The sequence below is a fragment of the Trachinotus anak genome, unplaced genomic scaffold (genome assembly GCF_046630095.1).
Source record: "Trachinotus anak isolate AG129_WGS33_773 ecotype Australia unplaced genomic scaffold, CSIRO_AGI_Tana_v1 ptg000021l, whole genome shotgun sequence".
Lineage (NCBI taxonomy): Eukaryota > Metazoa > Chordata > Actinopteri > Carangiformes > Carangidae > Trachinotus > Trachinotus anak.
The window spans coordinates 7,409,514-7,426,804 of NW_027273872.1; the positions used below are offsets into that span (position 1 = coordinate 7,409,514).

At 41.7% G+C, this 17,291-nt stretch overlaps 1 protein-coding gene across 7 annotated transcripts in view; it reads left to right on the forward strand.

Annotated features, from left to right (window-relative positions):
• Positions 1-346: 346 nt before the first annotated feature.
• glrbb (glycine receptor, beta b) overlaps positions 347-17,291 on the forward strand; it is a 28,104-nt gene continuing 11,159 nt past the window's right edge. Inside the window, exons 1-9 of one of the 7 annotated variants that reach the window (XM_071457829.1) lie at positions 347-482; positions 655-799; positions 3,223-3,361; positions 5,297-5,403; positions 6,827-6,894; positions 13,064-13,135; positions 13,711-13,937; positions 14,952-15,034; positions 15,683-15,823. In XM_071457829.1, coding sequence (XP_071313930.1) covers positions 3,240-3,361; positions 5,297-5,403; positions 6,827-6,894; positions 13,064-13,135; positions 13,711-13,937; positions 14,952-15,034; positions 15,683-15,823 — 820 coding nt within the window. In that variant the 5' untranslated portion in view covers positions 347-482; positions 655-799; positions 3,223-3,239. The other 6 variants (XM_071457830.1, XM_071457834.1, XM_071457835.1 and 3 more) reach the window with 6 other exon arrangements.

Genomic DNA, 17,291 nt, shown 5'->3' on the forward strand with positions numbered 1-17,291 from the left:
ATATATATATATATATATATATATATACACACACACACACACACAGTCTTTGAGTTTTTTCCTCCTCCTATTTCGAAAAAATACATTTCATATGAAATCATATTTAAAAATCATATATTCCTTATGAATTAATGTCTATAAATTCATATGATTCCCATATAGCCATCCTGCTCTTACTACCAGTGGACTTGTAGGCTATGGCATCCATCATTTCTGCTTTATGGTCTCTACAGCCCTGCTCACCGCTCACGTCCGTCTGCCGTTAAATACCGTGCAGACGCTTCCACAAAGAGTGAGGCGTTTGCTTCCATCAAGTGAATGAGAGCATTTCTTTTTGCTGCCGCCACGCCACGTCACGTCTCAGCGTTTAGCGGCGGCCGTGGGTGCGTGTGTGGAGGCGGGGAGCGGCTGTCCGTGGTGCTGATGGGAGGACTGATGCTCTCCGGCTCCGAGCAGCCGCTACTGCGCATGTTGCATGACAGGTACACGCCAGCCTCCATCTTGGGCATCCCGAGCTGAGGCGAAAGGGCAGCAGCCATATACACACTGATCCCAAAATAACAACAAACAGCGCGCGGAAATAAAAAAAAAATTGGCAATTTGCCGAGATGTAACTTTTTGTTGTTTTTTTTTTTTTTACTAAAACCCATTCAGAGAAAATCGCTTCAGTGCAGAGAGCGGGAACAGGATGGAAAAGAAAGACGGCGGCTGGTCTGGAAGGCTGTGTTAACCACTATTTGCACACTCAGCTCCACCGAGCCCAGTTTTCTGAAGGACTGAAGGTAATAAGGAGGAAACGGTGAGTGGGACCGTGTGGCGTGATGTGTGATAAAAAAAAAAAAAAAACCCACTTTCGTGTTTTTGTCATGTTCGCGCAGCGTGGGCTCATGTGAAAGCGCTTGCGTTCATGTGTGCTGGCGTCTTCCTCCTGCATCCCCCTCCATCCCCCGTCATGGTGGTCGCTGTTTTCCTGAGCTGAGCTCCCTCCGGCCCCTCCGCTCCTCTGCTGCCCAGGCTTTGGGCGAGTGTGAGCCTCTGCTACTTACTTTTCTGTTGTTCCGGAGACCCAAAGCGACGTGCAGCCACAGGTTGTGAGTGCCTATATACTGTGTGTGCTGGTTGTTTTGAACTGGATGCGTCTCAGTGTTGTGATCAGCATGTGCTGTGATGAGCATGAGGCCTTTCCTTGTGGCTTAATGCATTTTGCAGTTAGATAAGGATATCAAATAGTCAACTGGAGTGTATTATAGTATGCTGAATCTAACTAAAATTCAATAATAGATAATGTATAATTTTATTTACACCAAAACACATAGGTTTATTGTTTTACTGTCAACATTAGTAGCTTAAAAAATAGGCTAATAATCTCTCATATATCTCAATATTATTGATTTTTCTTATAATGACATGTTTATGGACCAGAATCTAAAAAGTGCACAACCTGTATAAGTAATGTGGGCAGAACAGAATTGCTTATTGACCTTGGACCCATGGGGCAGACCATATAAGGCTTCTTGAGTCACTGTCAGCTGCTCTATAACGATGCCTCTGCAGTTTTAACGTTGCTGGTAGTAAAACACGGAAAGGGCAATGTTCCTCAGTGGTGGCACAGAGTTGACTCAGGGAGTGCCACGGTCAATTTATGGACCTGGTCTCAGCTGAACCCTCACGGTTATCTCTCTTTTTTAAAAAAAATTTTGTGATTATACACCCAGAAAAGCTGCGGGCTAGTGTGAGCTTCAAAACAAGTGACTCTACAACTCAAAAAACTAAGGTTAAAAAACTCTGAGAAGGGAACGTCCCTCAAGCGGTTGATGAGGCATCGGTTGATGATTAAGGGTCACAAACTAAAAAGGTTGGGAACTAGTGCTGTAATGTGCTGTCAGGAAAACTGGATTAGGGGGTCAGAGATGGGAGTTGTCATCTGCCACCGGCGAAGATGGGACATACAAATTGTAGGTCAGATAAGAAACGATTTCCAAGAAAAGTGCCGGCGGATATGTGTGGGTCAGTGTTGATGCATGCTGGCCGTTTATTCCTCCAGAACGAGGACAACATCCAACCTCCCAATTCTGCAGGAATCTTCTGAATCGATAAAGTGATGTTGACTTAGTTCGGGTGAAGTCAGGAGTTTGCATGGAGACAAAAAAAAAAAAAGGCGCCGAGGCGAGCGGGGAAACGATTTCGGCAGGAGAACATGATGATCAATGTGCAGGCGAGGAGCAGACACGGAGTTACTGGGCCAAGGCAATGAAAAGGAGAGGGAGAGAGTGTCTCTGTCTAGACAATAAACTGCTTCAGTTAATATACAGTCTCGTTGGCAGGGTGAGGTGAGGTGGGGTAGGTGAGGTGGGGTGGGTGGGGTGGGAGAGGTGGGGTGAGACTGTTGGCTTTGCTGTTGGTCTCAATGTCCCTATGCAATGAAAGGGCACCCCTTTCCTAGATGGCGGGGGGATTCACACAGGTACTATGGCTGCTGGCTGATTAATGGCCCCTATCAAGAAATGCAAAAATGCACTGCCTCTGAGTATAACGTGTGCATTTGTATATGTTTGGCTGCGCTACTGTTAAACCCGCCGATGGATCTTCTAACAACAAGGTTTATGGTAAACCCTAGGGACCGCATTATCTCCCACATTCTAGTGTTTGTGTGTGAGAACGTACTGAACCACAGCTGTCATAGATCAGACCTAATGATACAGTTGTTAAACATCATGAGAAAGAGAACGCACAGTTGCAGAAAACAGCATCATTAAACCTTTTCCTTGCAGCTTTTGGAACTGAAGTCGAGGATGTTTTACGTAATACCTATTTCAGCCGCCCCTTAGAGGTCACATTCACCTGACAAGGCCTGAATGACCATCGTTATTCAGGTGCATTACTCCACTGATTGGATTTGTGCTTGAACTTGCTCTACTTGATTAAACCTTGTCAGATTGATTAATTTACATTTAAGACATTTACTGTATGCAGAGAAAATGGGAACGCATTATATCAGGAAAGGGGCAAAGTCATAGTGTTCACAGGAAATAGAATAAAATACCCCTCGGCTTTGTACTCTCACCAAGGGTACATCTTAAGCAGCCGTCATCCTCTGTCCCATGAATGTGATGAGAGAAACATTCTTTTTTTTGGTTATTAAATTGCACGCCATTAAGCCCGAGTAATTTAAATTCAGTGGCTTCTTCCCTTTATTTAATCAGTTTGTTTTCCCCTCTACAGGCTCAGCGCGCACCAGAATGGGCGTGAAGAAGCTCGTCGTCCTCCTCCTGGTTCTCTCTCTTTGCCTGGAGGGAGGGTCTGCCAAAGAAAAAGGAACAAAGAAGGGAAAAAAGAAAGGGAAGCAGGTGTACTGTCCATCGTAAGTATGGAACAAACGACACCAAGCCCTGTCACACATTACAACATAACATAACATAACATAACATAACATAACATATATACTGCACTTCATGTTGCATCTCTGGCAAATACGAAGTAACCTTACAGTTTCAGAGTGGCTCACTGCTCCTTCATAGCCACACAAGACATTGTACAACTGTTCTCATTGGCTGAGCTGCAGTCCCTATGACGAGTAAACTGGACGTTACCTGTAAAATTGGTGGAGCTCCCCTCAAAGGTCCTATTGAGGTTCCTCAGAATAGGCAGAAAAGCACTACAAAAAAGCAAAACTTGGTCTAAAATTATATTCTGTTATATGAATTATACTTCCTAGTCTTCATCCAATTGTCATGTATGAGCAGATCTGTCAGATACTTTACTGTAGAGCTACTCAAGTTCTCTTAAGCGCTCCAGTGAAGTCCAATAGGATCAATGGACTTTACAGAAACCTGTGCCAAACCCATCAAAAGCATGTCTGTATCTAGTCTTTGGTAACTGGCTGCAGCTGACTGGTACCATAGGGCACTGTAAAGAAGTGTAAGATAAATATGGAGTTGTCAGCTTATGGATAATCTAAAGAAGTAAATACATGCCTCCTAACAGAGTGGACATCAGTATGTCCTTACATGCCTTCAGAGTGTCCATTGTCTCTGCACCGTCTACTAAAGTGTAACAAATGGTTTGACAATCAAACTGTTTAAAAGGAGGAAGAAACTGTTTGATGTAGTCCCAGTATTGGCAAGTGTAAGCTGTATGACATATTTCGTTCAGAGCTGTGGATGCCTTCGTGGATCAAGGAGCCACTTGGTTCCAGTTTAACTGTTGTGCTCGAGGTTGTCAGAGAGGTCTGTTAAAAGAGAGAAAAAAAAGAGGTTTAGTGGATGGGAATTATGTTCTTCACTTTGATCAGGGGAACCGCAGAACATATGCACACTGTGCAGCATTCCTGTGGAGCACTTTAGCTCATCCTCAGTGCATGATAAGGTTTACATAATGATATATAAAGTGCTTCGAGGAGGGGAAATTCTTTGGCAGGAGAATTCATTGCCACCCACAAGGAGGCTTTCTGTTTCTCCTTTTCTTTCCTTTCCTGCCAACCCCCCCACCCCCTGACACCCCCCTCCCCTTCTCTCTGTCCCATTGTTTCTTCATCAGTCAACCTCAGAAAACAAATGATGTTGAGCATCTTTGAAACGACCACTGTATGTTATGGTAAATTTCAGTCAACAGCTGTGTTTTTGCTTTTTTTGTAGGGAACTTCAAAGGTCTCAATAAAAAGTGAAAATACAGTCACAAAAATCATTTATGCTACACATGGCAGATTCATTGACTCCATTCTACACTAAAAATGCAACTAAAAATAAATCTAGAAAAATTGAGTCAAATCAAGAATGAAGTGCCAATGAGGTGCCACTTTTAAATGTATCATTAGAGCATTTGATCCCTGTAGCTTATTTTCAAGTTTTCTTGAAATATTATTATTAACCACCCTCATACTTTGTGTTTTTTTTCTACTAATTAGCAAATGTTAGCATCATAATAGGCTAAACTTTTGTACATTCTAGAGTATTTCTCTAAAAATTAATTTCAAAATTGGCCCAGAAAGTTGAAAATCTGTCCCCTGTCAAGCCCTGGGTGCACGTCAACCTCCCCACTCATGATCTGGAAATATCTCAAAATAGCACTACATCACATTTCTAAACATTCCTTCGCTCTAACATTGCCTGGGTGGGTGGTCCAAATCTTAAAAGCTAATTTAATCCCTAACTGGTAGCTCTCTCAGGTTATAGTTTAATCAGAGAGTATACAGAGTAGAGCTTGGTGTACTGTGCATCTGCACTGTTCATCGGCCAGGAATTTGACCTGCTAATGTAATCGTGCCTACAGTTGCCTCTCTGTCTTTTTTTGTTTGCAGACAGCTGTCATCTGAGGATCTGGCCCGGGTCCCTGCAAATTCAACCAGTAACATCTTGAACAGGTTACTGATCAGCTATGATCCCAGAATAAGGCCCAACTTCAAAGGCAAGTCTCTTTCCCTCTTCATCTGTCTTTGTCTATTTTTAATTTACATTTTTGCTGCATTGCCGTCATGGTAATTAAAAAAACCTGTTTACTATGAATGTGTACCTCCAGATTCCTCCTCAGAATTTGGTGCTGGAGCAAGTATCTGCATAGTATCAATGGTGCTCGAGACATTAATGAAAATTAATTTCCTTATCTGCATATAGTTGCATATATAAACTGTACTACAGCACTGTAGCAGTAAGCGGATGTTCTCAGTCCGTCCCTCCTCTGAGACAGTTTGATATGGCGTTGACTGACCCACACACAGCAGGCTGTTGTGGGAATAAAAATCTTTTAGCTTAGACAATCTCAAATCTTTGAAAAAGACAACAACACACAGAGTAAATTGTGTGTATCGTATTTGACTTTTCAATGCAGGAAGTTACTATAGTTTCATGTTCCATTAACCACTTGAGATTAATTATAAACACTGAAATTGTACGGTGCATTGTTTTCTTCATTCTTTACCGGATGCCAAGTATCTTTACAGTTTGCTGTAAATATCACACTGTAGGGAGTACCAGGCTTAAGTCTTGCAGAAACAGCCATAAAAATAACAAAGAGGTGACTGGCGGCCCCTCAGCCTAACTGATGAGTCGGTCTTCAGGTGGATCCTCAGATAGTTTCCATCCTCTGGCACTTGGCAGCAGGAGCTGTATCTGGGACTCGGTGTTTGATGTGTTGTGAGCAGAGTCGTCTCCCTCCCTGACCGCCTGTGACTGGTCCAGTGGCCAAACATCTGCTCTTGATTTCAGGGTGGGCTGAAAGCTCCCCGTCCATTAACATCCATGTCATAATCTCCCAAATTACATCCTAAACTGTGCCTGGTGCATTACTTTGCCCAGGCCTATAAAATGGTGAGCTGCTTTTATAGACCATATAGAGAGTTTTAAGGTAACGCCACAAGGGTTTCTTGAAAATTAATCACTTTCCTAGGTTGTGATAGTGCATCAGAGATGTGAGCTGTATTTTGCTGTAAATTGCTTGATGAAATTTATCCTGTGAAACTCCTGAGCCTCCAGTAAACACGTCAAAGGAAATCATTTATTCAAAGCAGTGTGAGCAGTCGGGATTCGTCAAGGATTTTATTAGTTTATGCAAAAGGCTGAGCGGGGAGAGACGCCTGTATAAATGTTTACAGTGTTAGCTTAGCAGAGGAACAGGATGCTCTTTAGAGGGTATTTTTTTATTACTTTGCAATGTTGATAAAGTCTTGCACAAATCCTGATCAGTAACAGACTCAATTCATTCACCAGGAACAATTTGTATCGGCGCAGAAATAAAGACGTGCATGGTTTCATGAAACATGCTGACACTTGCTATAAGATACGACACAGTCGACTCAATACCACAATCACGTCTCTCCTCCTCTTCAATCCAGGAATTCCTGTGGAAGACAGAGTGAACATTTTCATCAACAGTTTCGGCTCTATCCAAGAAACGACCATGGTAAGAATTCACTTCAATCCCACCTTCCTGACAGTATTGATAATCAATACTTATGCCAATCAGAGGCAGTGGGTCAGAGCTAAAAACTGCTTTATCCTACAAGGTTTAGAAAGAGTGCGTGAGCGTGTTTTCTAGACAGTATCAGGCCATTTAGCAGTGAATCATTATGAAGACTGGGGTTTTCGTGCCTCATTTATCTGATGGCTTAATTGCTGATAAAGAAGTGCAGTTTTAATGCTAATGAACAGATTAAGCTCAAGGACGGTGCTGGGTCGACTCTCGAACACTTAAGAAACAATAAAAGTGAACGTTCCTGAAGATTTGTAATCAGCCTGGCTTACCGGTGTGTTTTAATTTAAAGCTGCTGGGAGGGGCCACTAAACTTCAACAGTCTCTCTCAGTAAATATATTCAATCATGTGACAAGTTAATTGTAATTAATGCAGTGCAGAGTGACAGAATCCACAGTTTGACTTTATTCTGTCTCATAAACTCCTCTGTCTACAACAGATTTATAGTCTGCCATCTGGAGAGTTTTGGATAAGCTCAACATTTAGATTTAGGACCCAAGAGCAGAGCTCAGACACGGAGGCAAAGTTAAAGTTCAAACAAGGGCAATTTATCGTTTCAAAGAAAAAAAAAAAAAAAAGTCTTTGAAGCTGTTGAGATCGGAAGAGCAGGGCAGGCAGGAGTTCAGGTGACTGAGCCAGGACAGCCACTGGACCGAAACAAGCAGAGGTTTAATCATTAGCAAACATAGCTGACAGACGGGGGACTGAGCGAGGCAGGAAAACCAGGAAGAGAGGAGCGATGACCCTGAAGCACAGGCAGATAGGCATTAGCCAGCATCAAATAATATGAACAGAATTATACTTAGCGAGATGAGACTCATCAGCCGAAAGTCCTGTACCACTCGGAAAACAGAACAATCAGGTGAAGAGCAGAGTGAAGGACCGGGGTTTAAATTCTGCAGGCGTCCGGTGAGTTGATGAGCAGTAGGTGTGCAGGTGAATCAGTGGGAGGAGAAGCTGGATGCCATGTCCAGACAGGTGCATACACAAACAGAGCGGGGGAGACAAACAGAGAAAGAAGAGAGGGGAAAAGGGAAAGAGGGAGAGATGCTGCAGGACCATAAGAGTTTTTTTTCCTTATCGAAAATCTGAGTAAAACAAGACTTTTAACATTTCATCTCCCACCACACAGACTTTTCATGTGCCAATAAGCAAAAAGATGTTTCATCAAACCTAATCTTAAAGTCTCAGTCTTATCTTTGGTCTTCAATTAGAGCCACTGTCGCCTCACTGCAAGACGGTTCTGGGCCTGAACCTGCCGACCTTTCTGTGTGGCGTTTGCCCACGTACCTGCCTGCGTTTTCTCCGGGCACTGCGGCCTCCTCCCACAGTCCAGAGACATGCAGGTTTAGGCTAATTGGCTTCTCTAAATTGCCCGTGTGTGAATGTCAGCATGAATGGTAGTTTCTGTATTTCAGCCCTGTAATAGACTGGTGACCTAGGGTGTGCCCCGCCCTCATCCAGTGTCAGCTGGGATTGGCTTCAGCTCTCCTGCAACCCTGAAAGGATAAATGGTATAGCTACTGAATGAATGAATGTTTTTATATTGTGATTTCAATGTCAGAACTCCACCAAAGTACATTAGACACCCAGAGTCTGCTGAAAAATTAAAAAGTTGAATTTGGAGTAATGATTTATTCACAAATATTTTAAGACTATATTTAACTGAACAAAAAAAAAAAAAAAAAGAACTTGAAGCCATCAAACTGCATTTAAATGCAGCACTACCAGCAAAATTCAGTTCATTTACAATGTGGATATAGTGGGTTGTTTGATCTGGTCGATGGCATACCAGGCAGAGAGGACTGCAAGTTGTGATGGGGAGCAGACAATGTGCATGCTCCTTTTTAAGGGCCATCAAGGGCCCCTTTTCCCCTTAGAGGCCCCAAGCATTTGCTTCTCCTGATGGTGCACCTCTGCCAACTTCATTTCATGAGGAGTCACACTCTGAGCAAAGCTTTAGATCTTACATCCTGGGATTGGAACTGCATGAAAATTTACTCTGGAAATCTTTCCTTTTGGCTGCAGATCAGTAAAGTGTGTTCACTCATAAAAGCTTCCAGTGGAGAGTTTCACACCAGGACCAGTTAGAGACCAATTAAGGTGTTACATGATGAAAGTGGAAAATCTTTAAAACACAAGGTAAAGATGTGTGGTAGGTGGGAGAAAAAGCGAAAGAAAAGGAGACACAGAAACAAAAAAGAGAAAAGACGATGAAAAGGAAGAAATTGTAGGAAGAAAGGAAGGTGAAAAGGGAATGAGGAAGAAAAAGAAAATAGGAAAGTAAGAAGGAACCGAGAGAGGGAGAGTAAGCAAGGTGAGAAAGATGAGAAAAAAAGTGAGCGACAGGAATGAGGAAACTCTGCACAAGGAAGTTGGAGGAAGAAGAATCAAACAAAGAAGGGAGAAGAAATTAGAAAGAGTGGAAGAGTAAGAGCAGGAGAGAGAAAAGTGAAGAGAGAAGAACCTAAAGCCAGGAGAAGGAAAGAGATAGGATGGAGAAAAGAACAAGCAAGAGCCAAGACTGAGACAGAGACAGAGAGACGAGGAACTCCCAGACGGAAACTGCTGTCCCCCTGCTTCCCCCTGGACGCCCAACAAAGATAGAAAGAGACTGAAATGAGGAAGGTTCAAAACAAACCCAGGAGGAGAACGAAGAGACAGCTGGTCACCTCTCCCCCTCAATTTATCACTCTGTGGGGCATCTGATCCCCAGAAACTCTCTCTCATCATTTACACCTCTCTCGGCCAAACAACCGCCACGCGTCCACTGTAGTTAACACATCTGTTTTCACTCTATGACTGTATTCACCAGGAGAGGATGACTAATTTGATGTTGTGAGATGAAATAAACTGTGGCTGTGTGTGTGTGTGTGTGTGTGTGTGTGCTCTTTTTTTTTTTTTTTTTTTTTACTGCTCCTCACTTTGAGTTTTCCTGGTTGATTACAGCGAGCAGTTCTGTTAAATCTCTCCGGGAATCGAATGCAGCGCTGGCAGCTTGATGGCGAGCCAGGAGGAGGATATATTTCCTTGTCTGGTTTTCAGAAAGGTGAAGGTGTGGGAATTGGCAGACAGAGGAGAGCCAGCAGGAGCTGTTCGTGCTGTCGCTTGAGGACTGGTTGGATGTCGGAGTTTGAAATTAGGTTGTACAGAAACGATGGCTCGCCTTCCAAAAAATTAGACATCAACAAATCTGACCACTGCTCTCGCAAACAAATGTTTGCTGGCAGTGAAATAAAGCGCGTTCTGGGTTACTGCTGAATTTATAAACCCTCCTGAGACCTCTCGGTATAAGATGTTATGAGTTTTTGAAATAGCTCCTTCCTATTCATATACAACAGTGAGGAGGGAAACCTTTCGTGTGGTTGCTGTAGATGTTGTTCATCAGCACTTCACACAGATCAATCACACATCATTTCCTTGTGCGTCTGAGCTTGTGGGTGTGAACAGCTCGATATTTAGGTCCGTATGAGAATTACATGCTCAACAGTTGCATAACGTTGGCTCTAACTTCTTAAACGAAGAAGAAAGTACACCTGTGAGTTAAAAGAAAGCCCCTTTTTTATTTCAATATATAAAGGCACAAACATCTGTATAAAAATAAGTCAGTGTATGTGTTAATTGAGTGTGTTGCTTTGGTCCTGAGGAAGGGTTTCAGCGTGAAATGTGTCCCTCTGGCTAAGTAAAGAGGAAGAAGCAGTATTGCTGTGCAGTGGTGCTAACAGCTGTAATCCTGCACAAACCGTCCGTACATTATTTTTATGATGAGGGAATCCGTTGCCTGGTCAGTGCCAACAGTAAACATTTTTTAATATTTCAAAATGCCGATACACTCTTTCATGTGATTATAAACCAAAAGTATCAAGGGTAACAAAAAATGCAGTGTACTACAACTTTACAATTAGTATTAGAGAAGAAAGCAGATGCATGCAGCAGTGGGCCTTGGGTCAGACTCCACTGTGGTTGAATATAAACCTGCGCTCTACCAGGTGAGCCATCAGTGCCCCACACTGTGTGGTTACTTTTATATATGAAAGGCAACCATACATGTATTTTCTCACAGCAAACAGAGCTTGAAAGTCTACTGCTCATTGATAAACTTCTCTAGTCCACTTGCAGACTATAACTAGTTTGGTTTTTCTTAATTAACATTACACAGCACAGGAGAACCGTATTGATTTATGCCAGGACGCAGAATTTTATCTTCAAATATGGGACGATTCCATATTATTATGGGACAGGTGGCAAATCTAGTGGACAATCTAAAGGTAGCCTACAAGCGGACGGCAGTTCTTGTGTCTATGAGGAAGTAACACTGTTACTGTGTGTCTGAATGCAAGCACAGACAGTCCAGCTCGGTGTGGACCAGGCTGCTATACCGCAGATAAAGTTGCCATAGTGCTGGAACAAAGAAAAAATAATCACACAACCAATGTACTTTCATGAATAACAGATGTACTGTAAACCCAGATTCAGGTCAGCTGGCTGTCTCTCAAGATCAAACCTGGCTGTGAGTGAAATAGTTTCCAGTGGGAATATCTGTTGCCAGAAAACCAGTTAACATATATTTACAGAACAGATCATATAGGAGTGAGAGAAAATGAATGAAATGCCAAAATCTGCTCTGCTCACTCAGTCGAGCTCTAATTTACATTTGTGGTAATAATAATGTTGGCAAAAACATTCATTTTGATGGATGGATTAGCCTGTGCAGTTGTAATAGTCATTAAGCAGAGATTCCTGGTGGGAGTTTTTTTTTATTATTATTATTAGATAAGTTACAGCAGAGATGCTGACAGGAAACAAAGAGGAAGAGAGAGATGGGCAACAGAAGACCATAGTGATTCTTCTCATAGTGGCCAAAGACAGTACTGCAGGTCAGACAACCGTCTCGGGCTCAAACACGTCCGTGACAGAAGAAACAGCTGTAAAATTTCCTGCGTATCACCATTTCAAAGACCACTGGCAAACCAATAACAATTTGAATCATTATTTTCGTGCCATTCATGTGAGCCAGCAGCCAGCCGGAGACAATGACACACGTAATAGGCATGAAAGCAGTGAGCTGGGTGAATGAGATGGATGCAGCATCATGTTTGGACACCTTATCCAGTGTTTAATACATCTGTGGTTTAGTTGGAAGGAGTTTTGTTGTGCCGTTTGACTTAAAGACTGATTGACCTGAATTTGACTCAAGCACATTTTTTGCAAAAAGAAAAACACAATGTCTCACATGTGTTTATTCCAGCTCCATTATTTCCATTGTGGTGGTTTAACATTACATCCTCTGTGTATATGCACTCTCTCTGACTGTGTTGGTGGTTGGTGGCTGTGGTGAGAGGATGGGTGGTCTTCTTGCCACAGCTGTTGTAAATTTCTACCACCAGTGTTCAACCAAAAAATTCACCAGCAATTGAGCCACAGTTTTTTGTTTTTTTTCCTTTTTAATGTTGGTAGAATTATATGAAGTTGTCAAATACTGACACATTTCTCTATTTGAGAGAAAAATCGAGGCATTTTTAATCAGAAAACTGAATTCAGAGCATGAAGCAATGACAAATGTTGGCTTTTAAAAATCTTGAAACAAGCTGCTGCATCACAAAAAAAAAAGTCGCACAAGTGGGAATTATGAAGAGATGGAAGGTGGAAGTTAATTTCTTACCCAGGATACACACACACACACATATACACACATACAGATGGTATTTTGGTGGCGTTATTTGACATGCCATCCATCTTCACACTCAGCATTAATAGTCCTTCCTAGCACCTGGTCCCAGAACAGCTTGAGGCACACCATCAAAGCAGGCGCAAAAAAAAAAAAAAAAAAGTCCCATAGCCTCACTGAGTGACACCACAAGACTGGAAATTTCACTAATAAGCTCACTAATGAGATATTTGCTGGATCCCATGTTGCTGTATTGATAACATTTGACCCTTGGACTGTGCAGTTTCCTGTGTGTTGACTGCCTTAAAGGAGACGTCATGAGTGTTTTTATTGCAGCTGTGGAATTTCACTCAGCACGTTAAAGTGGTCTGTTGAAGGGATTTTTTCACTGAGATAAAACTTGATAAAACAACATGTTATCCTCTGTACAGGGTGGAACTGCTGTATCCTGGAAAAGTGACAACTGGAAAGAGGAAATAAAAACATCCAGCAGTGTAGGAAAGGTGGTAGCTATAGCAAGAAAACAAACTTTCACTTTTATTTCTTCACATCAAAGCACTAGTATCCCAGATGTATCTTAAATGTTGACTCTTGTCTCTATCACATTTCTTTCTTCTACTGAAGTTAGCACGCTAACCAGCTAGGCCCAGCGCATCTCATCACTTTCTGATCGTGACACACTCTATTTTCCAATCTGCTCTGAAGACACAATGCTGTTCAGAGAGCGTTTTATATCCTCTTGTCTTGTAAACGCATCGATCGCCGAAGCTCTTGTCAAGAGACAATCACCACAAACCTGCTCTCGGCAAAAAAACACATTCTGCAGTAGAGAACTTAGAAATAGCCCCTTTGAAAGGTTTAAAATGCTTCTGTTGCCCATTGAAGGCATCTTTTTCTATGTCATGAATGTAAGTCTTAACCAGAGCACAAAGGCCATTAATATAAAAGTCATTTACTAGAAAACAAACATTATTTCATTCATTGGCCACTGATGTCTTTGAAAGCTCCCAGTTTGTGTACCATTAACGTGGTGCAGACATTAACCGTGTTTATTCATGTCTGGTCTGGGATCTAAAAGGATTACAGAGTCAACATCTTCCTGCGGCAGCGCTGGAACGACCCCAGGCTGAAGCTACCGCAGGACTTCAAGTCTGATTCCCTCACAGTTGATCCCAAGATGTTCAAATGTCTCTGGAAACCCGACCTGTTCTTCGCGAACGAAAAGAGCGCCAACTTTCACGACGTCACCCAGGAGAACATTCTCCTCTTCATCTTTCGCAACGGGGACGTCCTCATCAGTATGAGGTAATGAATTTTCTTTTTCATTTTTATCATCGTCCTCTATTGCAGGCAATATTAAACTTGCATCCAATCCAAAGATAACATTGGTACATTTTTCAGCTCTTAGGTAATGTCTGGAATGTTTTAGTATCGTACAGTTGATGAAAACCCTAATCAGATATCATCCAATCCTCAAATTTACATATTTCTTAAATCATTCTTGAAAATGTTAACTTCACTGCTCCAGATGACTGTTATTGTAGTTTCCCTGTCAAATGAAAATGATGTCAGCAGAAAGGATACGCCTTTTGCTACTGATTGATAAGGGCAAAAACAAAACAAAATAACCACAACCACTCCATACAAAATATTGGCTGGACACATGGACACAATGTCGGGTCTAATGGATGGAGAGCCAAGTGAAACAAAATGGCAACTCAGCGTCATTATCAGGTTTTGTAAAAGTGCAGTTTGTCTGTAGCTTTAAATGCGTGTGTAAAAAAGACTAAACAAACAAATCATATGATTTAAGGGCATGTTGCATAGGACGATTACCTACAAATGAACATAGTAATTGGTCATTTGTGTTCTTGGTGCTCTGTTAATCAGCTCTAATGATTATAGTCCTGTGTGCACTGTTTCAGTCAGTCAGGCTAAGGGTTTTCCATGTTTTCAAGGAGTCCTTGGTTTTATTTGTTTTCTATCTGGGTCAATAATGATTGTGGCTGTAGGCTGCCAGAGTGAAATCTCTAAAGATAATGAGACTGTTGACATGCAAAGCATATGGTGAAAAATATTTAATCTTCCAAGAGGCTCAGTGTAAACTAACCGGCCCTCCAGCTACAGTCTGTTATGTTAGCTTTCAGTCATCTCCAGAGAGAATCAGTGAAAGTTGTCTGTAACTCTGACTGCAACGTGTCCTGGTGACATCCCTCCCCACTCAAAAATAAAGATAGGAGGGTAAACCTATACTGCTATAACACTGAAGCAGAGCACAAACGAAAAACTGAAAACCATTTCTTCTTTATCCTCCTCCAGGTTGTCCGTCACCCTGTCTTGTCCACTTGACCTGACGTTGTTCCCCATGGACACACAGAGGTGTAAAATGCAGCTTGAAAGCTGTGAGTTTTCCAGAAATAATATCATCTTAAACCAACTCATCAGTTAACACATCTGCTGTATGGTATTTGGGAGAGTACAGTATTTATGAGTTGGGAATATATTTGTTGTTTTTTATAAAATAGTTGTTTAGGGGTAAATGAGAGCTTTTTGCTTGTGTTCAGAAGCCGGTTTTAATGGCGAGCACTTAGAGAAGAGGAATAAATCATCATATTTTAAAGTTGTTGTGAAAGTCTCACTGCTAATTGAGCTTGACTGTGGTTATTGCATCTTGTTTACAAAGCAGTTTATACTTAAATAAGCAAAATAACTTCAAGCCATTTCCCTCTAATGCCAAACTTGGCTGCTGAGACTCACAGCATCCTTTGTTTGCGTGCATACACATTATATTATATACTGTGATTATATGTTTTTGCAAAGCGTGCTTAACATTCAAACATATATTACACAAATATATTGTATATAATTGCATGTACATTATATATAATGTGTGTATATATACATATATAAATATGTATATATACACATACACATATATATATATCTCCAGACACACATTTGTGTATGTACTAATGTGGTTTCAGCAGTGTATAAGTGTATTTATGTCAATGCGTGTTGACTTTTTGTGTGCATTTGTATCTCTCATCAAGTTGGCTACACAACGGACGACCTGCAGTTCATGTGGCAGACAGGAGACCCGGTGCAAATGGATGCCATTGCTCTGCCACAGTTTGATATCAGACAAGAGGATATCGATTATGGGAACTGCACCAAATTCTACGCCGGAACAGGTACTGTTCTGAGACAGCTGCAGAAATGGAAATGGAAATGTTACTCATCAAAATATTATTTTTTGCTCATACAAGGCAGTTTTCCCACTTTAATTTGGCATTAGTCACTCAAGAAAAAGTAAAACTTTACAGCAGAGTGAAATATTTTGAACCATCATTTCCATTAACTACACTGCTTTAAGCTAAACGACGTTTTGATTCAGTGCTGTTCATCTTTGGGCTTTTCTTTCATGCATTCATTAATTATTCTCTCTGAATAGAAAATAGGTTTTTCTGGGTAGGCTTAAAGCCATGGTGTCCTTGTTATACTTAGGCACCAAAAAATATGTTCATGTGTCAGGCAGCTCCCCTGGTTATTGTTAAGGTTACATTTCTGCTCCTTAACAACTCAGGAATTGCGTAATCAATGGGCGCAACAACAATCAGCTATTTCATTGTGATCTTGGTCTGGCATTTACTGTACATTTGTTGGTAGTTTTGCAGTGGTCGGTTGTTCTCCTGCATGTTGCAGCCGTTGTATAAGTGGTGTTATAGGTCCCCAGTCAAAGAAATCAGCAGAGGATGATGGGTCTCTTTGTGAAGGTAAGATTAGCTGGGCTCCGCTGAAATTGCAGCGGGTCAGATCCTGGACAGCAGCTGACAGGCTTCAAATGCATGTTCTTATCTGACCAAAGCGAGGCTTGATGACTTCTTTCTTACACTGCAGTATTGTAAAGATTGACTGTGGATTTTCTATCACAGAGAGCAGAGATGTACATGTCCTGTTGTACGATCATACAGACAACTACAATACATCAAGTGACTCTAGTTAAGTCCAGAGATGTTGAAACTTTCTCTGCTCTTCTCCAGGTGAACTGATAACTGTTAGAACAAAAATCGCAGCACATGATAATGGTGTAAAAGTATAGACCTTTATTCTGGCAGACGTCTTGCCTCGTTATAGTAGCACATTTGTAACTGATGAGATTAATTAAGATTAAGTTCAGGCAAACAGACCTTGGAAGGATTTTGTTCATGGCTAAATAAAAACATGAAAACAAGAGGCAACACCTGAGATGAAATTTGAGAAATTAAAGGTCTCCTGTGGAGTTGTGCAACAACCAATCAAAGTTATGTTTACATTTAGTGTTACTCAACAAAATGTGTTGCTTGTATCCTGGAGGTCTAAAAAACACATTGCGTACAACCACGTTTACTTGATAGCATCCTTTGTCTTCCCTGCCTGATGGTGGCAGATGGTGCTGCAGCCTCCATCTGCCTGAAACCAACAGCAGAATGTGAATCGAGATGCACACGTGCTCACACGTGCGCCTCCTTCTGCCTGTGCACGATACAAAACAGCGGGGAGCTTCTGTAAAGCCATTGTTGGAAAGGTCAGAACCTCTCAATGGTACCTTTAGGTCTGACCATTTAAGTTGAAGTCAGATGTATGCACCTCTCTATCCAAAAGCTTTCGTGACTTCTCCAG